We start from the raw sequence: 25,422 nt of genomic DNA, 5'->3' as shown, positions 1-25,422 counted from the left end.
GCTAAGTACTCTGAAAATCAGCCCCTAGGCTTCTCAAATTGGAAATCCAAAGTTAGGGGACACTTTCGATCACTTCAATTCCCCATCTGTACAATGTGATTTGTAATACCACCTCACTTCCCAGAAGTGTTCTCAAAATAAATGCGTTAAAGTTTGTGAATCACTCAGATATTATAGGGAAGAGCACCATAGCCATGACTAGAGCTCCTAGCTGCTAGGGTAATAATAATCATTCAGTATTCTGAGCAGAGTGCAAATAGTGTGAAGCAAATATGGCTTGGAGCCACACAGTGAACAATGAGAAGAAAATAAGTTACTGAATAGCACCATCCATTCATTTATTTCATGCTTCACTCATTACACACATTCTAAATTGTGCAACAAATGAGGCAGATTTCTTATAGACAATAGCCCACTTTACTATACATCTCTCTGATTCATCCACGGAGCAGTCCATCCTGTGCACTGAATGTGGTAAGTGTCTTCTGGAAAATAATAGTATGTGATCATGTAACTAAAGATCATATCATAATTCATATGCACGAGGGAGCTGAATTCAGTTTGCACAGGCAACCTAAATTCTGGAATTTCCTACACTTTTTAGGGCTTGGCTTTGCAAATATAACATTATTTTAATGTATGTTTGTTTATAATGTTAGAAAGAGAGAGAGAGAGAAAGAAAGCAAACCTACAGTTCATTAATGCAATATTACAGTTGCTAAGTTAAAAAAAGGACGCTGTCCGGAAATGCAACATAAATGCAGAAGCGTTAACCTACACAGTAACAACCAACAAAGATCAAAAAGTAGTACGTCAGCAGAACTCAAGCAGCTTCATACAGTTCTGGAGAAACTCCACTAAAGTCAGAGCAGTCATACTCCACAATTACCCTGAGGTGACTAAATAGACTGTTGCCTTATTTGTGCAACATGTCTAAATTAAAGCTGTTGTTGTGATTTTAAATTGTACAGTTAAACAGTGCATCAACGTGTTGTTTTTTTCCAGTCAAACAGTTGGAGGCCTTTGGATTGTAAACCTCTTATTCCTCAACTATCCAGCTTATGGAATTTACAAAATCTGCAGATGTCTTTAGTGGAAACTTTCATGTTCCTGGAACCAACTGTGTGATATAAGCATTTGCAGCACTTCTTTATTGACGGGTTTTATTTAGCAGCCACTGTTCAGGAATAACTCCCATAGAAACCTCAGGGAGTTTTGCCTGAATAACGATTAAGCAGTACTGAATATAGCCTTACATTTAATTCCTCTTGTGCTCCATTACAAAATTGAAGAATCACCTTACTCAGGTGACACCTGGAAATATTTCTTGACCTTTTTAAAGTGGTAAATGCAAAATTAAATGCAATGGAAACTCATCCTACTTTTATCTTGTAAAGAATAAATACATTTGCTTTGATTTTTGACAATGTGCTCATTACAAGGGCACAACATATGCCTATATTAACTCAAGGGATTTTATACCTTCTGTATGCTGTGGGTTGTCTCCATCCTTGGGACAAAAATGGATACATTTTAAGTAGTAATCTTGTCTGTTTCTCTTAAAGAAGCCTACACACTCCCACTTATATTGGGTATGGTGCCTTACTAAGAAGACCTTCATAGAGCCGAGGAGAAAACATGAACACTGTGAAATATTACTTCAAAGGGTTACTGTGTAACAGAATGTACTGTGAAGTGGGCATTTCAGATGGCAATCCATAAACTCATACAACCAAGTACCTTTAAAAAACATCCCCACCACCACCAAACTTGCTTCTTTTTGGAAATGAACCAATAAATCATAATTATTCTGGATAGTTATGGAAGCTACATTGTCAGCAAAGCCATTTACAAAAAAATGCACAAGGACAGAAAATACTCAAAGTGCAATATCACTCTCCACTGGATGGACAGACATTCCCTATATTGGCATAGAATGTGCCTAGAATAGAACATGGCTGTTCACTGATAAGCCTTTAGGTCCTTCACTCTGTTAAGCAGGGGATTATCTCATAGTTCTAACAATGTCAGTGTCTTTACAGGGCCCTTTTGCTGTAATAAGGCACAGTTATAAAAATACCATGACCTCTGCCCTTGAAAACTAATTTAGAAAGAAAGATGCTAGTAAATCATTAGTATGATATATTAACAGCTTGAAATATGTTCCCTCCTTTAAATTACTAGGTGATAACAAAATGGATGTCCAAAGAGCAGAGGCAAGTTTCAAAACTTTCCAAAAAAACACTTTGATTTGATAGAAAGCTATATATCTGTCGTAGCCCGAAGGCCTCTGTCCTAAGATGGCGTCTGTATGGCCAATTGCTGGTCATCTAGAGGTCACACTGGTACTGTGTGCAGCACCATAGGGCGGTGTGCAACCTTAAAGGGTCGTGTGCAGATTCCCGTCTTTTTGCCTGGTCACCTGGGGGTTAGGCTAGGGTCGTGTGCAGTCTCCTGCTCTTCTGCCTAGCAACCCAGGGGTCAGGTTAGTGCTGTGTGCATAACACCAGCGTGCCTTGTGCAAAGGGGCCCAATCTGACCAATTGTAATGCAGTTCAAAAGGTCAGATTAGGGTTGTGTGCAAACTATGCTAGTGTGCTGAGTGCAGCTTCTAGTAGCTTCCAGTGTGCCGTGTGCAAAATCTGCCCACGTAGGGGGCAACAGCTCGGAACCTGGAGTGTGGGGGAGCCAGGGACCAATCAAATTGCGCCAGGTGTAAAACAGTCCCTAGAATAAAACCATGCCTCGGGCCAGGGTCTGTAGGAGCATCCGTGAACTGACTGAAGGACCTGATCAACCCTTCAGCCAGGGGTCTCCTCCGGATATAGCCGGCTCGTGTCGTGTCGTTTATTATTTTTCCACGGATTGCTTATTTATTCTACGGTATTTTTCCACGGATTCGGTATGCTTCTGGTGTCTGTTCTGCTGGTCAGCTGCGCCTGGAATACGGTACTTGCCCTCTAACTGTCTGTGCTTCGCCTAACCTTCTCCTTGCTTCTTCCCTTTTTGTTTGGTATACCACTGCATATGCTGCTATCTGTCATAAAGTTCTGTATATATGGTACCAGAATAGAGTTGTTTTAAATAACTGCTATTGAATTTAATTTGGTGTCTTCAATAATAATATTTGGTTAAGTGTGCACACAGATCATTTGATTTGGTGCATTCGTTTACCTTTACAAGAGCAGTTGGTTTCGAAGTATTTGATTTTGATGTTAATAGATGTAAATAGTTTGTTTAAAGTTGTGTACAGGTTTCTTATGCTCATAGTGCTGTTAGTTGGTAGAAGTGCTCCTCCCCAGCCCAAGTTGTGATTTTCTCCCTGTTAATAAACTGTCACATGGTGTTTTGAAGTTTCCAGCCTGTCTGGTCTTGGATTTTTTTTCCTCACTCGATCAAAAGAACTCACCGAACCCGCATTCGGATCGGACAATATCATACATATAAAATAAACTATCCCCAGATGGACTATTATTAAGCTGTAATTTTAATTTAGCAGTTCCTAAAACGATGCTGGGCTAGTTCCTCTCTCATTGTTTATGACCTCAGCAGAGTCCCTAGTGGAAGATATAGGCTAATACTGTGCTCTCCTAAAGGTTACTTTTCATACTCTATTTAGAGCCAGTTCAGTGCTATATCTCTAAGATTCCACGTGCCTTTCCTAACAGGAGACAATACTCCCGAGTATTATTAAAACTTCAATGTCATATTTATTCTCAGTTAAAAAATACATGCGATGAAGTGAATTCAATACAAGATGTACGAGGATAGCTAGATGTATGAGGCACAATGCTAGCCGTGATCCACTGTTTAACCCCTCTGCTGGCCTGAAGATGCACACAATGTGTTACAACAAGGATGAATTTGCTCCAGCATGTCCTAGACTGTTTCTACAGTTGTGTCAAAGTATGTGCTTAGTTTTTGTAAATAGTGGTGTTTTAGGTACCACATTTATTTAGAGTTAAATGGAACCATCCTCTCCAAAGCCTTGCAACATTCCATCATGGGCCAGATCCATGAATGTTTCTTTGCCTTCTCTCTCCACTAAAACCATTCAGTGTGAAGGAATTTCTGAATGCTTAGGAATTTCTGAAAGCCTAGATGTGAGGTAATGCCCCCCTGCCCAGCCCCAGGAGATGAGACAAATAGCTTGAAACCTAATTTAGGTGATGGGAATTCACTGGGTTTTTCCCCATTCTACGTATAGAGCATATCATTGGAATCAGAATGAACTTTTCAGATGCATCCGCTGTAAAGCCCTGAACAAGACACCCAGTTCTGGGGGGGAAAAAAAAAAACCTTGAGATGAACACCCCCAAATTTGGGAGTGGAGGGAATCTCAACTCTGGCCCATATGCAGCTCTGGCCCATCTCTACTCAGAACAGCACACTCATGTTCTTAAATGATTTTTAGTCATTAAAATGCAATGATAAAACAGATCAATTCCTTCTCAAATCAGCCTACAACAAGCACCCCACATTTTCATTCATACCCAGGGACTAGCCAATGTATGCAGCAGGTCTAAGGGGGATGAGTTTAAAATAAATAAAATACTAGTTTGTATATGATGCCAGAAGCATAACTAGCTTCTTATAACATCTGTTATAGTTCACTTCGCAATACACAAAGCACTTGTAACAAAAAATAATGTCCGGAAGGTCATTGTATTTGTTACATCATTGCCCAACTCTTAATAGAGTTGGTCTATCTAAAGCTACAAAGGCAGAAAGTATGACATATCTTCTCCTCTTAAAAATAAGTTAAGCACCTCAGAGAGTGAACTTTGGGCCTATTGAAGTCAAAGTGAATTTTACCATTGACTTCAACAGGACGAGGGGCTGGTTTAAACTGAAAACTTACAACACTCAAGTGATACAATGGCGCACAGTTGCAGCGCTACAGTCGTGCCGCTGCAGCGTCTTAAGTGTAGACATAGCCTAGGATTTAATCCAGTCTTTTGCAGGAGCAGCACACATGGGAATACAAGATACGGTTGAACAGTACACTGAACTTATATTCCGGGGAGTGCTTTGAGAGGCAGCACTTACACAGTGAAATAAGAGTGAAAAATGCCTTCTTTTCTGTGAATTTTTTCTTGGGTCATCTAGGATTCTGAGTAACAAACTGAGGTCAATTCCACAATCTAGTCTATCCTGACATCTCAGTTTACATTTTAATTTAACCAGTGATACCTTGTTTTACCATTATTACATTGCAGTATAGGCCCCTGGAAAGAATTCAGCAAAGCAATAAGCAAGTTAAATGATACAAAAAGAACACGTTTACCCTAGAGACAGCAATTGTGAAAATCTCCCTTTGTATTTATAAAATCTGATTAGTATCTCTCCCAAAGGTGGCATTTGCACTGAATTACTGCCAGAAGAAAGTGAGTTTTCCTTTAAAAGTATAGTTGATATAAAAAACACAAATACCTCAGTTGTCTGGGATTTGGAATGGTAATATATATGGCATATGCGAAATTTTCATCATGCAAACTCTTTTAAATGATGCCAAGAGGATAAGTAGCAGAAGACTTAGCCTCTGAATGGGGGCATGTTAATAATGTACTGATGGCTTAGACATATCAGATGGTAAATTACCTTTGAAAGATCCCCAGCCTCCAAGTAGAAGCAGATAACAAATACATTCCATGTGACCCAGAAGACTAGCCAGATAGCATACTGCAGGAGAAGAAGAGAGAAATAATACATTATTAATTCTGAAATCAGATGAGTTAAACTTAAATAAAGCTTAAACTGTTTGTCCAAATAAAAGCAAGAAGAAATGTTTCCTTTTCCCTAGCCACAAACTGGTGAGAGCTGCTTAGTGCTTATTCACATTAGAAATTCTGCATCCCAGGAGAGGTGGTGGTCCTGAAATTTAATTTTCAAATTCATTTTGATTTTGTTTTATTCCTAGTTATGGAAGAATCTTAGTATCAGAGCAATGAGACACATTTTGGCATTACCTAAGTGTGGTTTAGTGCCTGCATCTGCACTATATGCTTATTCAAATGGCACTCACTAAATTCCCAAATCCTATCCCAGCATGTACTTGACTCTGTACCATACCTGAGATGGAATATCTGAAAGAGGTTTCTTCTTTAGTTGTGTTATGTTGGTGAGGAATCCAGAGGGAATTCTAGCTGCCTCACTGTAAATGTATTTTATGGCATTTCAAACCATTACACAAAACTATCTGGCACCCTGTTCACAATGTTCATTTTAATACAACATTGAAAATGTTCATTTTCGTCTGAGTTTGAATTATACTGGACAGTGAAGGTAGAAAAGCCTAAGCAAAACCTGTTCAGTGATTTGTGTTATCTATTTTCTAAAATGCATATTTTATGAGAGTAAAGAAGGTACACTTTCCTTCTGCCTTTCTATCCACATTTATATATATGGTAACATTTTTGCATTAATGGAGATATCATACATTCTAGGTTTGAATATGCCACCTCCCAACCTACTGAAGATCTTCTACACTAATTTCTGACCTGTTGTCTAGTCATGCCTAGTGTTAGTGCCTCAAAAAATTCCCTTGATAAATTATTCCAGTGTCTAATAAACTTTAACATCTGCAAACGATTTTCTAATGACTTATTCCTATTTGCTAGTTACTCCTGATTTAAATCTGTGTGTTTGGTATTTTCATTCTATGGGCCCATGATATTACATATGTGAGAGTTGTTTCATAAACCAGTATAATATAAACTATCCCCTCTTCTCCGCCCAGTTTTAGTTCAAGACCATTTCCTCTTGTTATGCCACCCATGTCCTCTGCCTCTCAAGAGTTCACAAAATTATCACATTCCCCTTTGTTTTGTTTCCTTTTCCTCAAGCCATACACATTATATTCCTTTAATCCTGTGGTGTGTTGCTTGTACTTCTAAATGTGATATTTCATTATTTGCATATGGTCTGTCATACCACTTTTTACTTGAAGCATCGGCCTCCATAATCTTGTTCTAACTTTATTTGAAAATTCTTGCATGTGACTATATCAAGACATTTACATTTAGCTATTAACTTTTATATTACTGATAATTAAATCATTGTCAGCCAGCCAGCCAGACTACTGGACAGGCAACCTTTGCTTAAAATGAAAACAAATAAAGCTTTAGTCTAGCAGACTAAATAAATGTTTAGATTTAAGGTTTAGATTACTCTTTATGAGCAAGCTGATTTCTGACTGATAGATAATACAAGTTCATTCTCTAAGGATGGGATTTTCAAAAGCACCTTCGTGACTTAGCACAATACCTACTGAAAGTCAATGGGACTAAGTCATGTCAGTGTTTTTAAAAATCCAACCAGAAGACAATAAGAAGGCACCTGTTCAGTAATGGTATACTGAGCTATTCAGTCTATTGCAGGTTGCTTCACAATACAGCACTGTTACTATCCAATGCCAAAGGTCAGATATGCCAAAGCAAGAAGAGGGCAAAATTAAGGCTTCACGAACATAACCTTCTTATTTTATTTTTGAGATTATTTACACATGCACTCTGGTGGAGGTAGTCTGAGTTGAAGATTCTGAATTCTGTTTCCATATTGTATTCATACAGTAGCTGATTTAAAAAATACCTTGTAAAGTAAGCACACAGTGATGGATCAATACAATGCAGTAAGCCACTTTGGATTTGTTTGTGGTAACAGAGCGTCTTATGCTTAAAATAAAAACACAACTTCTTTTTTTCAACTGTCTAGTCACAATCATTCAAACTGCCAACATCTGAATTTTAGAACTTTTAAAAACAAACATCTGCTGTTAATGGACAACCATAACAAAAAGCTTTCAAATTATTTTAAAGACCCCCTACAAGTGAAAATGTCATGTTAAGTGTTTGCTACCTGAATATTTGGAGATGAGTATTGAGCATAATTATCTCGAAAAACAAGGATGCTCCCATTCCCCACTGGCAGTTATTTCAACTGCTTCAGATCTGGCACATCTCTTATCTCTGGATCACATGCAATCATAAATGTTGCTTTTTGTCTCATGAGCTGCAGCTAATCATTTTGGAAATTCGACACTGAAGGTCTGCAACAAGGAACAAATCCCTCTGGTGCTGTCTAATATATGTAGCTAATTAGAAACATTTTATAAGAAATCTTCAAGGAGCCAAAGTTGTTTGGCTTTTCCCCCATCTGGGAGTTCTAAGGAGCTGCACTATCTGACAGCGACCACCATGAAGATACAACAGCCAGAAATCAACAAGCCAAGAACCTCAATGAGCACACCTTTGATTACTACCAGACAGAAGATGTAACCGGGGTAAATAACTACAACCAGGAGAGAATTGCCGTCTTGCTATTGTGAAATTCTATACTGAAAGGAATACAGCTGGAAGGCTAAAGTGGAAGATTTACATGCTAATTACAGTTATTCCTAATTTGTGAGGAACATTGGTACCAATCCATGAAGCCAATCAAAATTCTTTCCTTCAGTGAAAAGAGTTGCATAAAGAAGGCATAAGCTGTAATGGAATCATCAATATGCCACTCATCAATGCCCCAGAGAACTTCATCTTTGACAAACCTTCACAATGGACAGACTGGAAGCAGTATTTTTGCAAGATTTCAAATTGCAAAAAAGCTGCATAAAGAAACTGGAGATGTACAGGTATCCTCTTTAATTTATGCTGCGGGAAAGCAGACAGAGCATATCTTTAAACCCTTTGACTTTACTGAAGACAATCACGGAGATGACTATGGAAGAGTTCTGGCTAAGTTTGATGCATGCTTTATACTCCAGAGAAATATGGCTTATGAAAGAGCATGCTTTCACCAGAGAATTCAAGAACCAGAGGAAAAAATGTTGAATAAGAGTTCTGCATATACTGGCTGAAAACTGATTTTTGGAATTAAAAACATGTCAATATCAGCAATAGACTGAGTTCACAGGAAAAAAAAATGTTTCACATCAGGTACAACTGAAGTGAGCTTTAACCCTAGCCACAGCTATACAGGAAGTAAAGCATTCTGAGATGGTAAGACAGCAAAACCTAGAGCAACTTGATAAACTTGAAAAATCTGAAACTAGCTTTAGGAATAATAAACAGACATTTGAGCGTTAAAAGTCATTATCGTAAAAAGTTTTGAGTATGTTCCATTTTTACAATACCAGAGCAGGCCAAGAACTGAATTTCTTCCACAATGGACAGTGCTTGAAACTCAAATCCCACCTAGTCTAAGAGAAATCCTAGATCTCTCACATATCTTAACCACCTGAGGAAATCTGTGGCTAAGGTGAAGGTCCATAACAATCTTCTAAGCAAATTGGTCGGCACTTCATGGGGAGAAAATGCTCCAGTTCTCCAATCACTTGGTTTAGCCCTCTGTTATTCTACAGCAGAATACCAGGCTGCAGTCTAGCTCCATTCATCTTATGTCAAGCTAGACTGACACACAATTACACTCAATATGTACATCATAACTGTATGATTTGCTCACATCAGTACTGTAGCTCTTGTGTTAACATCATTCCTCCACACATCTATCACGTTGATGTTATAGACAGAATGGTTGAGATGATCAGGGCATACCCAAGCCTACCACTATACATGGACCTCTTGGACTACCCAACGGTGCACTTGTGGGCTCACTCACCCTGCCCAGATTTCTCTGACACATCAATGTGGCATGAAGAATGGTCTGCAGCTGATGTCAGAAATCAATCTGTTATAATTGACCCAAACATCGGTATATCTGACTTAGATTTACCATGTGCTCATGGGCCCTTCTGAATTGATTTCAAATGGGCCAGGATCAATATGTAGCCAGCTTTCACATCTGGAACCGTTGAGAGGATCCCACATGCGGCTGTGGCCAAAGACAGACAATGTCACATCACTGATAACTGCTCTCTGACCAGATCTGATGCCCTCTGACCAGATTTGGTCTGTGAGCTCTGCACTTCACTGATGAGGCTGCAACATATTGTCTTGATGAGCTCTGCATCTGATAAGAAGAAAATTACTTATATTTTACAGACTAGGAGAGTTAAGCATAGAAAGATTAAATGACTCGTTTTAGTTCCATACTCAGTGGCAAAGTTATCAATAGAAGCCCGGTCTCTGGACTCCCTGCGTCCAATGTCCTTGCCATGCTACCTCCCCATATGGAAAGAAACTCCCTTTTAATACCTTTTAAGTGAAAACAAGTTTGGAGATTGATCCTTTGCATATTATTTTGAAAATCCTCAGACAAAGAGCATGTGTTCCTCAGAAATCGTTATGATGCCTTGAATAAAGCATGCAGATGTGGTCTCCTCATCTCAAAAAAGATATATTGGAATTGGAAAAGGTTCAGCAAAGGAAAACAAAAATGATTAGGGGTATAGAACAAGAGAGATTAATAAGACTGGGACTTTTCAGTTTGGAAAAGAGGCGACTAAGATGGGATATGATAGAGATCTATAAAATCATGAGTGGTACAGAAAAAGTAAATAAGGAAGTGTTATTTACTCCTTCACATAATACAAGAACAAGGGGCCACCAAATGAAATTAATAGGTAGCAGGTTTAAAACAAACACAAGAAAGTATTTTTTCATGCAACATACTGTCAACCTATGGAACTCCTTGCCAAAGAGTGTTTTGAAGGGCAATACTGTAATAGTGTTCAAAAGGGAGCTAGATAGCTTCATGGAGAATAGGTTCATCAATGGCTATTAGCCAGAATGGGCAGGAATGGTGTCCCTAGCCTCTGTTTGCCAGAAGCTGGGACTGGGTGACAGGGCATGGATCACTTGATAACCTGTCTGTTCATTCCCTTTGGGGCACCTGCCATTGGCCACTGTCAGAGGACAGGATACTGGGCTTGATGGACCTTTGGTCTGACCCAGTATGGTTGTTTTTATGTTCCTATGCCTCTATAACTGAAAAATCAACATTAAATTCTGATGCTCTGTGTGTTCAAAGGATTGGTTTGTTATATTTTTACGTATTTAAAATGGCAAATTTCTCTCAATTAAGCTGAAAACATATACTATAGCAGCTGCAATACTCAGCAGTCAGATGAGGAAGAGGCAAGAGATGATGGTACTCTTCCAAGCTCCACCTACAAAATCAGCTTTTCCCATGTGACTTTCCAAAATGAGAAGACACTCACTATAGGTTGTGCAGATGTTTAGAATGTGCTCATGTATGTTCTCTGGGCTCTACTGGACTCTGACTTTAGCTCCATGTTGATTGTGAAAGAAAAAAAGAAGGAATAGAGCTAATCCAAACACTGCCAAAATGAGCACCAAAATGAGATTTCATAGTAAACTGAGCAAGAGTGTTATCCTCCCTCATCTTTTCTGAGGAATGAAATAATTTAAATAACATTACTGATATTAATATAAATAAAGTGACATCTGAGTTGGCATCTTATTGAGATGAATGGGGCAGTTCAGACTTCTCAGAACTATTGCCCCAAGTTCTCGGCACACTCACATGGATATCCCTGCATTGTTTACACTCAGTTCACATTTTTAAGGTTTTAGTCACAACCATAACAGTAAAAGACTCTCTGCCCTACCTCTCCCTCCCCCCCCCAAAATGAAATGAAATGTCGGATTCTGGAGAATTAAATCTTCAGAGGAGTGCTGGCACAGCATCTGGTTCATACCAGATGTCTGATCCCTGCATAATTTTCTAGTCCTTCATCTCCGCTCTCAGCTTATCACTGCAGCTCTGCAAGAGAGTCTATCAAACACTTACAACTATCACCCAGAAACCTATTTACCAAACCTACCTATGGTTAGTAGGGCTTCCTTGAAACCTTGAGAGACATTGATCAATACAATTCACTCTGCCTTCACAGTTAAGAGACAATATTTATGTTCATATATGACTCTCTAGATGGACTAGGTCAGCACTATGCAGTGTTATTATAGTCATGTTGGTCTCAGGATATTAGAGAAACAAGATGGATGAGGTAATATCTTTTATTGGACCAATGTCTGAGAGTGAGAGACACAGGATTTCAAGTCTCCACAGAGCTCTCCTTCAGGTCTGGGATATGTACTCAGTGCCACAGCTAAATACAAGGTGGAATAGATTGTTTAGCATAACTGGTTAACACATATTTCAAGGTGAAGTGGCATGCCAATACTTCTCCAGTCATAGCAGGGAAAGAAAAGCAGGGGAGGCAGCTGGAGGGGATGCTGTTATTGGATTACAGATTGTTGCAATAAGCCATAAATCCAGCATCTCTGTTCAGTCCATGGTTTTTAGCATCTAGCAATGTTGTGAATTTAAGCTTCCAGACTTCTTTTTTTAAGGTGTTGGTGCACATTTCCTTTGAGAATGAGGACTGAAAGGTCAGTCATCATTTTGTGAAAAAAAGTTTGCCCACTGCTGATAAGTGATAAAAGACACCCTTTCTGTGACAGTTCATTCAAGTGCGTAGTGACTGTCTAGTTCAGGGATTGGCAACATTTGGCATGCAGCCCATCAGGGAAATCCGCTGGTGGCTTGGGACGGTTTGTTTACCTGCAGCATCCTTAGGTTTGGCTGACAGCAGCTCCCACTGGCTGCAGTTCGCAGTTCCAGGCCAATGGGGGCTGTGGAAAGTGGCACAGCCCGGGGGATGTGCTTCACAAGTTTAGTACATAGAATGATAGGATTAGTAGAGACCACAAATCTAGTCTAACCCATGAAGATGCAGGATTTGTTCTGTCTAAACCATCCAAGACATATGGCTATCCAGCCTCCTTTCGAAAATCTCCACTGAAGAAGCTACCACAACCTCCCAGTGGAGTCTGTTCCAAGGTACTAAGGAAGTTTTTCCTGAGATTTAATCTAAATCTGCTATGCTGTAGTTTCAACCCATTGCCTCTTGTCCTGCCCTCTATGGTAAAAGAGAATAACTTTTCTCCATTTTTTCATTAGCAGCCTTTCAATTATCTGAAGACTGCTATGATATCCCCCGTTAATCTCCTCTTTTCCAAACTAAACATATCCAGTTCTTTCAGCCTTTGCTCATAGGGCTGGCATTCCACCCCTTTGATCTTCTTTGTTGCTCACCTCTGGATCCTTTCCAGTTTCTCTACATCCTTTCTATATATTGGCGGCCAAAATTGGACACAGTGCTCCAGCTGAGGCCTAAACCAGTACTGCTCTACTCGGTGCTATCACCTCCCATGACTTGCATGCTATGCCTCTGTTAATGCAATCTAAAATTGCATTTTCTTTTTTGCAACAGCATCACACTGCTGACTCACATTGAGGATGTGATTCACCACAACTCTCAGATCCTTCTCAGCAGTGCTGTTGCCAAGCCAGGTTTCCCCCATTTTGTATTTGTCATCTGTTTTTTCTTCCCTAAGTGTAGCACCTTACATTGGTTTTTGCTGAATTTCATTTTGTTGCCCAGTTCTCCAATTTATCATCATCCCTCTGAATTTCAGCTCTATACTCCAATTTCTTAGCACCCTCCCTAGCTTTGTGTCATCTGCAGATTTGATCAGTATGCTCAGGTCAGTAATAAGGAAGTTAAACAACACTGGAGCCAGAACAGATTCCTGTGAAACCCCACTTGAGACCTCCTTCCAATCTGACATCATTCCATTAATTACTCTTTGTTTGCAGTTGTTTAACCAATTATATATCCACTTAATGGTATTTCTGTTGAGCCCACATTTCTCCAGCTTACTTATGAGAATATCATGTGGGGCTGTGTTAAAAGCCTTGATTAAGTCCAGGTATATTATGTCCACCACACTTCTCCTATCCACCAAATCAATTACTCTGTCAAAGAAGGAAATCAGGCTGGTTTGGAATGATTTGTTCTTGGTAAATCCATGCTGGCTGCTAGTGATTTACCCCTTCATCCTCCAGGTACTTGCAAATTAAATGTTTTATACATTTCTCTAGTAACTTTCCAGGTATTGAAGTCACGCTGACTGGTCTATAGTTCCTTGGTCCCTTCTTTTCTCCCCTCCCCCATTTTCAAATATGGGAACTACATTAGCTCTTCTCCAGTTTTTCAGGACCTCTCCTGTCATCCATGAGTTTGTAAATATTATCGCTAGTGGCTCTAAGATTTCTTCAGCTAATTACTTCAGGTGAATAGCATCCGGCCCTGCCGATTTGAATTCATTCATTTTAGTCAGAACATCTCTGATGAGTTCTTTACTTATCCCAATCTGTATCCCTTCCTTGCATAGTCTATGGTAACTTTGCTAGTCATGTGATCACATGTGATTTTTTGTGAGAAGACTGAAGCAAAGTTGGCATGGAGCAACTCTGTCTTCCTATTATCTTCCGTTACCAGTTCACCTTCTCCATTGAGCAGCGGACCCACGTGGTCTTTGATGGTTCTTTTTTATTTGACGTATTTGTTGTTGTCTCTAACATTCCTTGCAAGCTGTAACTCGTTCTTTGCCTTAGCTTTCTGGATTTTATCCCTACATAGTTGTGCTATTCCCATGTATACTTCCTTGGTGACATGCTTCTCCTTTCATTTCCTGTATGTATCCCTTTTGGTTTTTAAATATCTAAAAAGCAACTTGTGCAGCCACATTGGTCTCCTGTGGCTCCTATCTTTCCTCTGCATCGGAATAGCTTGATGTTTAAGTATGATGGGGGGAAAAGGGAGTTTTTATGCAAGTTGAATCGGTAAAGTTAAGATAGTTGTGTTCTTCACTAATGGAGTGGTCGCAGTTTTTTTTTTTTGTCAAAATGCTGATTTGACCAAAACTAAAACTGGTTATAAAACAGGGTCAGGCTGGACAACATTCCCAACTTGAAAAAAATGTCATGTTAAAAGTTTAAGATTTATTGAAATGTTTCATTTTGACATTTTCTCCATGAAAAATTCGTTTCCTGGTTCAAAATTACTTTTTGTTTCAAAAATTTAAGCTAATGAGCCTGAGAAAGATTAATGAAAAAGAAAATCAAAATTCAAATTAATTCAAATTATCACAACAAAATATTTTGACTTACCCAACATATTTTATTTATTGTTCAGTTGGTGAATAGTTTTAACATTTTAACTTTTTGTCCCAATTCAAGAGGGGACAATTTTTAATTCTTGCAAATATCTACAGGACAGGAAAACAATTTCCTGCCCTGATCTTTTAGTTACCTTAACAAGAGAAGATGTGGAAATCAAGATAAGGTGAATAAGCAACAATTATTGACTACTATTAAGTTACCATACTAAAAGAAAAGATTGTGTAATGTAAAAACTAAGGTCCCAAAAATCATGAGTTCTGACTATTAAGAATTGCTCAAGCATCAAAACCTTTCAGAAAATATAGAACTGAGGGCTGAGAGAACAAAAACCCACAGTCTAACAGCTAGATTTGTTCAATAATCAGAGGAAACTCAGAATGTTACAATCTTTCACAAGAGTGTACTACTGGTGTAGCTAGGGATACTTCCAATTTTTCCTGGTCTCTGAATGAAAAAAAAAATTCAATAAATACCAAACTTTGATATATGACATGCCAGATATAGTAGTAAAATGGGGAACTTGAAGAATTTTAATATGATAATTAAAATATCTATAAAAGGGAAGTTAAATCCAAGAGATTGAACTTTTGGCAAGATATTGCAAACTTTAGTGAAAGTATCTACCTCATGGGCAGTGCTGTAGGAAAGAAAAGTTGCATTCATATAGTTTTTTTTAGTTTAAGTAATAGTGAAGATGTCAGTACAATATTTGCAATCTCCTATCAAATTAGTAAAATACACGTGTGCTGAAAGAGGCAGTAAACCAAGTAATATGTTTATAAGGACACTTGACCAAAGAGTGGAATAATCAGAAATGTAACTGTCTGGTTAATAATACATGGACTCAGCGCCACCACACATAGGGCCTACCATTGTTGTTAAAACAAGGAGAACAGAAATGGAAGATTTATACAGCTGTTCCAGCCTGCTGGTGAAAGACAGTTTTTGAAGTGACTTTGCATTGTATAATGGATTGTTAAAACAAGTTTAAAGAGCATCAAGAATATGAAGGGCCTTTATAAATTATATGAACTTTAAAATGGACATTTCAGCAGCTAGAAGAGTACTGCTGGAGAAACTGCAACTTGAGCAAGCATAACTGCAAAATTGGCCAAGTGGTACATCACAAAGGGGCCCAGGGAAAGCAACTTGTGGAGGTAAATTGCTGACTGCAGTAAACCAACTAGTGTTCAACCTATGTACCAAGATGGTAGTACCAACAGTTATGGCCTAACATGTCTTATGTCTTGTCACACCAGCTTGTGCGTTACACAGAGACTGGAAAACTCCAGCCTCAATTGTAAGAATTCAAAACCTCATGTCTCATTTCCTGACAGGATAGTCAGAGAGGACAACTCTCATTTTGGTGGGACATATGAATCTTTGGAAGAAGTGTATGTCATCATCTGATTGCTCTATGCCAGCACCTCCAAGGAGAGCAATCAAACAGGTGGGAGGGATAGCTCAGTGGTTTGACCATTGGCCTGCTAAACCCAGGGTTGGGAGTTTAATCCTTGAGGGGGCCATTTAGGGAACTGGGGTAAAAAATCTGTCTGGGGATTGGCCCTGCTTTGAGCAGGGGGTTGGACTAGATGACCTTTTGAGGTCCCTTTCAATTTTATGAAGCAGAAATAAGATAAAGTGGCCTGTCTCCTTCAGCACATTGATTCTCAAAAGCTAAACCTGGAAGGGAGAAGACAGGTCCTAAATCAGCCACCTGCAAGTCTTCTTGGTTACATCAAGTATCTTTTTTGGATAGGCACCTTTAACTGTCTTTCTATTTTCCACCAATTTATATAGTCATGTCCATCCTTCAATCCTTCTGTGTTTGCAGTGTCATCTCTTATTATGAGCAGAAACTGAGCTGAAAGCTGCAGCTGAATTGGTGTATGATAAGTAACACAGTGACTTTATTTTGGGTGATGAACCAGATCAGCCAGTTGACGACTTCTTGAAATGGAGTGCCTAATAAATAAGGAAGTTTACATGCTTGAGTATGTTCTGTAAAGGTTGTCTCAGAGTTACTGTGTTCCTTTGTTTGGAACAGGTTCCAATCAAGAGTACTACAACTTACCGTTAACTAAGATTGTAGAATTGTACGTGTGTCTACCGTAATAGTTTCATACTGTCATTCAAGTTCATTTTATGTCCTTATACAGACAAAAAATGAGACCAAATATGCAAGTTTCTTGTACTGCACTTAGACTACATAGGATTCATGAATGTAGGAGCTTATTTTAGGCAGTTAGACATATTAGTTAGATGCTGGGCTAATATTCACTGACAAGTAGGTTAAAAGGGTTGACTACCACAGATCTATTGGGAAGGAGACCTTGGTGAATTCGAATGTAAGCAATTTAACAAAATGTTTTGCAGTGTAGCTTTGGAATGTTTTTTCTCCATTATGTTAGCAGCAACAGCAGAGCAGATAACTAATTGGCACAAGCCAGGCCCTATTCTGAGCGACATTTAGTCAAAAATATAAACAAAGTCACCTTCCCAAGACAGTATTTGAGTACATGTATTATTTTCTATTGTGTCTGTGTAATTTGATTCAAAAAATTTAAATGGTTATACAGCCATCATTTTTTAAAATTTATGTAGCCAAATCATAGCCCAATACCATTTTTGCCTTCTTATATCCTATACTATTAGCTGCTGTCATTAAGGCTATTTAATAAATTCTATAAAAACAGAAAGGTGGTACAGGTAATCAGTTAAACATTTGCTTAATGGTTTGTTCTATACCCATCTTTTAATAACCATCCCTGTGTAGAATAGGTGCCTGAATCATTGTTTTGCCAGGTTTTTAGCATATCAATATGCAGGTAACATGTATCTTTAGATATCATGATACAGGTCATGTGAGTGGCTATGTTAATAAATTGTATACGTGTGACAAATTTCCTCCTTTACCTTGGTGGGTCCTGCACTTATTGGCAGATTTGCTCACCTCAGTGATCTTCCCCTCTGGTGGAACCCACAGTCTGGGTCAACTTCTCCTGTGTCTGATCAGCAGTTGCGAGGTTTGGTGGGAACACGGGCCCGCCCTCTACTCCGGGTTCCAGCCCAGGGCCCTGTGGATTGCAGCTGTTTATAGTGCCTCCTGTACAGCTGCGTGACAGCTACAACTCCCTGGGCTACTTCCCCATGGCCTCCTCCAAACACCTTCTTTATCCTCACCACAGGACCTTCCTCCTGGTGTCTGATAATGCTTGATTGTCTGATAATTCCTCAATTTCTCCAGTGCATACCCTCTCAGTCTCAGCTCCTTGTGCCTCTTGTCCCAGCTCCGTCACAACGCTCTCTCCTCTGGCTCCTCCCCACCTGACTGGAAGTGGCGCCTTTCTAAACCCAGTGCCCTGATTTAGCCTTGCCTTGATTGGCTGCAGGTGTTCTAATCAATTAAGCTCTCTCCACTGGCCTTCTAGAAAGATCTTAATTGCCTCCAGGTGCCTTGATTAACCTGGAGCAACTGCCATTTGGTTACCATGGTACTAGGGATTTGTTTAGCCTGGGGCTAACATACCTGTTCCTCAGTTCTTTACTGTAGCCATCTGGCCTTGCCCCATCACAATAAGCCTCCAACACATCCAGATAGATATTTCCAGAAAGCTAACTTCCTCTAAGTTGGGTGCACATTATATTAATATGAGTGCAGTTCCTATTTCTTGAGTGCTTACTAAACTTTGCAAAACATACAGAAGAATAATCTTCATAGAAACAGCTGAAGAGATTGGTATTCAATGAAATCCCAACGCTTGAAAAGGTATACAGATTTAATGGAATTGAAATCATGACATCCTAATTTTTTGCTAATGTGGTTTTTTTTCCATGTAAGAGTTTTTAAATGCAGGAAGAAACATAGGATGTGGATGATTTTTTTTACTTTGTTTTGCATCCAGATTTAGGAGTAATACCGGGGAGAAAAACAGACCACATTCCTAGTGCCTAGGGCTTGTTTCAAAGAAATTTAGGAACAAGAATCATGATTATGATTCAGTCATGGAGTTTTATATGAATAGAGCTTTTAGCAGCTGTACCAATTTAAACTTTCTGATAAAATATACAAGTAATGAGATCCAAAAATCTTCCAGTATTAATTTTTAACAGAAAGAAAGAGAGAAAATCAGTAGACTCTTAGCTGAGAATAGAACTCTACTGACATTTATCTAGATTCTTATATTGATGCCTATCATAATAGTGTCTGAGTGCCACTTAGAATTGTTGGATATTTGAGTAAATTGTTGAGTAATGATTTAGGGAATCATTCTCCTCCACTGTATACATGAATAAATTGTTCTTTTTTTCTAAGACCTTATGCACTGTCTTTGCTGATTTAATTGTGATAGTTTGGGGTTTACCCAGGCCAGTAAGCAGTTTGGTTGCTGTCTGCCTTATAATCCTGGCTATCTTGTGGGTGAGCCACTTTGGTCCAGGGCTCTGGCCCCAACAGCCTGTCAGCAGCCCGCAAGCTTCATCCTGGCTTTGCCCAATCTGGTTACTCCTTGCAGGCTGACCTTAGTATGCTTTCAGCCCTGAATTCATCCTACTTCTGGGACCAGTCCCTCCCTCTGGACCCTCACAGAGAAAGGGTTAAGATCACTGCCTGTAGAGAGACAGTAAAATAACCCAGTCTGTCAGCTTTCTAGAACCACACACATTACTGAACATACACAGCACTGATGGTTTACATGAAAGCAAAACAAGTCTACTAAGAAAAGAATCATGGATTAAGTGATACTAAGTAATAGGGATATAGGTAGATCTGGTTATAAGCAAACCGCACAACTAAAAGACTAAAACTTAATCTAGCAAGATACAGTTTTTCTTCAAGATAGTTTCTCACCAACTCATTTCCAGCTTTTGCTAGCCAGCACCCATCACGAAGATCAAATTGCTTGGTTTCTTTGTCTCCTAAAATGAAGGATATAGTTGGAGTCTCTCTGTTTCTTATATCCCCAAAGGGATGTTTTTGTCTTACAAGGCAGGAAGGTCTCTTGAGGTCAGATGCAGGAAAATCCCTTCCAGTTTAGCTCAATGGTTTGTTTACGGCTCATATGTAAACCCACATTCCTTTGTCTAGGACAGATCTGTTTATCACCTTTTCCTACGCCAGGCTGTCTGGTCTTAAAAACATGTTTTAATAACTTCATATACAAAGAATTCTCTTTAAAATTTTTATTTTGGGGTGCTGAAGGTGAAAATCATGTATTTGGGTTGTTATTACTGTGATGGGTGGGATCACATAAACCCCCTTGGGAGCTGCCACCTGATGTGCCAAGACTACTTCTATCTCTGCTTTTCCTGCCAGCTTGGGAATCCAGCACCCTGTCTTGCTGAGCCAGACACTCCCGTCTGCTCCAACACAGACCCAGGGTCTGAATTACTTGCCCCAAAGCTGAGGTTTACCTGAAAGCAACTCCCAGAAGTGTGCTTGTCTTTAACACTCAGATGCCCAACTCCCAATCGGTCTAAACCCAAATAAATCCATTTTACCCTGGATAAAGCTTATGCAAGGTAAGCTCATAAATTGTTCAACCTCTATAACACTGATAGAGAGATATATGCACAGCTGTTTGCTACCCCAGATATTAATATATACTCTAGGTCAATTAATAAGTAAAAAGTGATTTTATTAAATATAGAAAGTAGGATTTAAAGTGATTCCAAGTAGTAACAGACAGAAAAAGTAAGTCTCCAAGCAAAATAAAACAAAAAGTGCAAATCTATGTCTAATCAAACTGAGTATAGATTAGATCCTCACCAGTTCCAGCATGCTCTCTTTTACAGACTAATCTCCTTTTAGCCTGGGTCCAGCAATCACTCACACCCCTTGCAGTCACTGTGCTTTGTTCCAGTTTCTTCCAAGTATCCTGGGTGGGGGTGGAGATGCTCTTTTTAGCCAGCTGAAGCCAAAATAGAGGGTTCTCTTGTGGGTGTAGACCTCCTCCTCACTCCTATGCAAAGTCCAGCTCCAAGATAGAGTTCTGGAATCACCTGGGCAAGTCACATCTCCATGCATGACTCATAGTCTTTACAGGCAGAAGCCACTGTCCACATGATATCTTGTATGTCTCCAGGAAGACTTCTTATGTGGATTGGAGCCTTCCAAGATGCATTGTTCCCCAAGTGCTTCCTGATTGGGTACATAACCTTGTGAATTCCTTCCTAAGGAAGCTGACCAAATGCCTCACAAAGCTTACTTAGAAATCAAGCACGTATACAGCCAATATTCTTTACCTTCAGTACAAAATGATATATGTGTATAAATAGGATGAATACATATAGTAGACCATAACCTTTACAGAGATATGTTATATGGCACAGGCAGCACAAAACCTATTCCAGTTATTTCATATTCCCATAAAGCATCACAATTACTACTTCAAGCCAGGGGGAGGGCAGCAACCACAGCATCCCTAGTTCAAGCACTTGTGGGGGAGGGGAGCAACGCAGGAAGAGGTAGTATGGCCTTTCCTCATTCTACACCGGGGATCGGCAACCTTTGGCACGTGGCCCACCAGGGTAAGTACCTTGGAAGGCCAGTTCGTTTACCTGCTGTGTCCGCAGATTTGGCCAATTGTGGCTCCCACTGGCCATGGTTCACCACTCCAGGCCAATGAGGGCTGCAGGAAGTGGCTTGGGCCAAAGGATGTGCTGGCTGCCACTTCCCACAGCCCCCATTGACCTGGAGGGGTGAACCGCGGCCAGTGGGAGCCACGATGGGCCAAACCTGTGCAGCGGCAGAAAAAAAAACTGGCCTGGCCCTGCCGGGCCACGTGCCAAAGGTTGCCAATCCCTGTTCTATACACAGTTCTGTACAACAGCGGTTTTCTTAAGTTATCAAGGCCACTCAAAAAGTTTGGAAAATCCAGGTTTTGTAAGTCAGTGAGAGCTAGCTAAGATACTTAGAAAAGTTTACATTCCAGGAGTGGGGGATAGCGCACAAAGAGCTCCAAAGCCTGCTGGCTGGCAGTCCTGATTTGAGAGATGTTGGCTGTATTGAAAAGGATCAGACAGCTACAAATGCTGCACTTCATCCGCCAGAGAACAGCAAACAGAATGATTACTGCTGACTTTGCAAACTGTCCAGCTTTAAAGGGGCTTCAGCTAGCACACCTGCTTAAGGCAGCGGTGGACAACCTGTGGCCACTGGGAGCTGCGGGCAGCTGTGCAAATGTAAACAAACTGTCTGATGGCCCAACAGCGGATTTCCCTGACGGGTCGCAGGTTGCCCACCACTGGTTTAAAGCCAACTGGTCTGCAGAGCTGGCCAGAATTCTCTTCATTGCCCTAGAAGGCTGAGACTACAGGAGCGTAGTGCAGTTCTCAAGGGATACAACTGAACTTCAGTAAATGAGGGGTTTGACAAATCAATGTGGGTCAGTATAGCATTAGAATTTCTTTAAAAATCTGCAAAATCATTGGATGAACTATTAACGACAGCTGTGACACCAATAAAATAAAAAGAATTCATTCAATAGCCCTAAAAGGTACAAAACAAAAAATCAAAATAGACATAATTAAACTTTTGAAGCAAACAATGTAGCATTTGAAAATGTGCATTTTGCACTGAAATCAGAAAATACATATGTATCGTTAATAAAAACGGATTGCACATATTTAAAGAATGCGATGCACTACAAGTATTTTCTTTATTAATCAATATTTGACTGTGCACACATGTAGCAAGAGTAAATACCTACAACCATATTTCTTCTGAACAAATCTGTCAAGGTTTCAGTAAACCAGAAGAGTGCTTATGCACCATTTCCCATGATTTAGCCATGGTTCTGCAGTATTCAAGATGCAGTAAAGGAGCTGGCATTAGCACATTCTGGTTCTCAGAGAAGTTAACAGGTAGAAACTCCATTATGTTCTGTCTCTACCTTCACTTCTTGTCTAATGTAACCTGTTCAAAAGTTCTTTACAACTTTTTATTTTTACTCTTTGAAAATTAATCCCAAGTGATGCTGGCATCCCTTTAACTAGAGATGTAAGAACACACGACATTTAGTTGTTAAGACATCACTGGCTGGGAAGCCTGCCATCAACATCCACACTTGATGCACATACATTCTCTTTTGGCTCTGTACATTCAAGCACATCTGCTCGGATGGCATGGTGCCCACTCATCAGTTAGTTGGATTGTTGCACTAGGGCATAGGTGCCAAATAATGGTTTTATGTGGTCACCTGCATAACCCTGCATCTCTTTTTCAAGAAGTTGGTGTTTCAGCACTGCGGCAGAGAACCAATACACCATCTCTCCCAACATACTATCACACCTGCTGAAATAAACCCATGTGCCAAAACAATTTCTAAAACTCCTGTAGAGAAAAAAAGATACATTGCTTATGGTCATGAATGCTCAGAGACATGCTGCATTGCAGAAAACCGCATAATGCTAATGAGTCAAAGGATACAAAGAGAGAAAGAGAGATGCATTGTACACAGGTAAGACTACATGAACAATGGCACTAAAGAACAAACTATAGTATAAAAAACAACAATCTAAATTAAAATAGAGTTAAGGCTGAGAGTACATACCATTAACATAAGGTATTTTATTTTAGAAATGTTGCAATTATCCCAAACCAAGCATTACAAAGTCAGGAAAGAGTTACTCTTAAAGGAAATCCAAACATGACAAGGTATTCAAACACACAAATAGGACATTCAAACAACCTTAACTCTGCCCTTTTGTGACACCATGTAATCACCATATGATTATGACAATCAGTTTAGTGTTTGTGGTCCAAAGTTAGAAGAAACTTTTCAATGATAATTTTCCCTTCATGGCATGGCTATATTTCATGGGCCAGATTCATCAGTGAGTTATTCCAGTTTTATGCAGCTCTAAGTCAATGAAATCTATAATAATTAGCATAAAACTAGAGTAAAGACGTTGATTAATCAAGCCCTACATTTTAAGGTCTTTAAAAATAATTAAATTATGAGACATTTCTGAGATAAATATTATTAGACATGTTTTAAGTGGGTAAATTGAGTCACAGCTAAGTTAAAAGGGACATGCTTAAGGTCACAGACTGATTCAGTATTAGAATTGGGAAGAAAACTCTTCCCAATCCCCTTTTCTATTTGCACAAGCTGTATAAAAAAAGAAAAAAAAATCCTTACAAAGTCACCAACAGTTCTACTCAAGGTAGAAGTTAATACAAGTTAAACTACTTTAAGCACTTGTAACAGGGTCAGCACCCACCTCTCACAAGTGCCCTGTTTTCTCTGGATGATATATCTGCAATCACTGTCTTTTTGGGGGGCAGCACCCATCTCTCATGGACAGCCCCCTTTGGTTGGTTGAGTATGAACCTGCTTTTGGTTTTAGTTCTTACACCACGCTGGCACCAGCCTCTCACGAGCACCCCGTCCCGGTTGATGGGTCTCTTGGCAGATCTTCAGCAACTCAGCCCTCCAGTTGAGCCACATACACTGTCCCCCCTTCTAGGGTATACAGAACCAAATTCTTATCTCAGCACTGGTATGGGGCCATAGCTCTAGGGCTTCTTCCAGAGGCACTGCCTTCTTCAACCAACCAGCACAGGCTCATCTCAGTACGCGCAGCTGGTGATATTTCAGCAGGCTCCCATGGCTCAGTCTTCAACCAGACCAGCAGTGCCCATCTCGGTACCCTCACTGGCCTGGACAGGTTCTGTGCTCAGTCCCCCTGGGCTTCAGCCTGCCTGCAATGACCTGCTGCTGATCGTGCTGTTCTTCCTGCCAGACAGGCATCTGGTCTTCACTCCTCAAACCCCACATAGCAATTGAACTTCGCTGCTCTGCTGCTTGTCTTATATAGGGCCATTCAGTCCCTCTCATTGGCTGCTCATCTCAGCCACTCTAGGCTGCCTGGAGGAATTCTCTCTGCTCTATTCTGGGGCAGGGAGCCTCTGGACCTGGTCCCCCCCACCACAGTACTGTCATCAAAATAGTAGTATCTCATCAAGTTGGAGTCCAGAGAGATCAAATAATCCCTCAAAAACAGGACTCAAAAAAGTTGTTGAAATTCATTAGTAGGGCCTTAAACTTAAGAAATTGTTTACAGGACATTTGATATATATATACATTGAAACTGGCCAAGTACCCTGAATAAAATCATTTTTAGCCTAGTTTCTGATATACAGAGGATCATTAAAGGCTATAACAAATACAGATGAAATATTTAAGTATATGAATAGCAAGACCTAAACCAGGCCTGCAACAAAAGATTATTATGCGCTTTAACTAGGGTCTTTCTTGATATTATGACCCTATGTATAGCACGAATGGAAAATCAGACACAATTATATTGATAAACACTCAAAATGACACCCACCCTTTCCTAGCATTTTTTGAGAAAAATAGCAGATTGTAGAAAGGATGAGAGTGCAACAAATTATAAGGAAATAGGAAAGATCAACTGAGTGAGGAAATAAACAGCTGACACTTTAAATGGAATGGGAATATATCC

At 39.7% G+C, this 25,422-nt stretch overlaps 1 protein-coding gene across 2 annotated transcripts in view; it reads right to left on the bottom strand.

The window, feature by feature from the left end:
- The window catches only part of NKAIN2 (sodium/potassium transporting ATPase interacting 2), an 809,225-nt gene that overhangs the window by 400,679 nt on the left and 383,124 nt on the right, over positions 1–25,422 (bottom strand). For both annotated transcript variants that reach the window (XM_032793396.2, XM_032793397.2), the window contains exon 3: positions 5,602–5,682. In XM_032793396.2, the coding sequence (XP_032649287.1) occupies positions 5,602–5,682 (81 nt within the window). The remainder of the gene's footprint in view (positions 1–5,601; positions 5,683–25,422) is intronic.

This window comes from Chelonoidis abingdonii, chromosome 3 (genome assembly GCF_003597395.2).
Source record: "Chelonoidis abingdonii isolate Lonesome George chromosome 3, CheloAbing_2.0, whole genome shotgun sequence".
NCBI lineage: Eukaryota > Metazoa > Chordata > Testudines > Testudinidae > Chelonoidis > Chelonoidis abingdonii.
The sequence above is the reverse complement of the archived record's forward strand: the minus strand, read 5'-3'. Positions and strand labels throughout refer to the sequence as shown.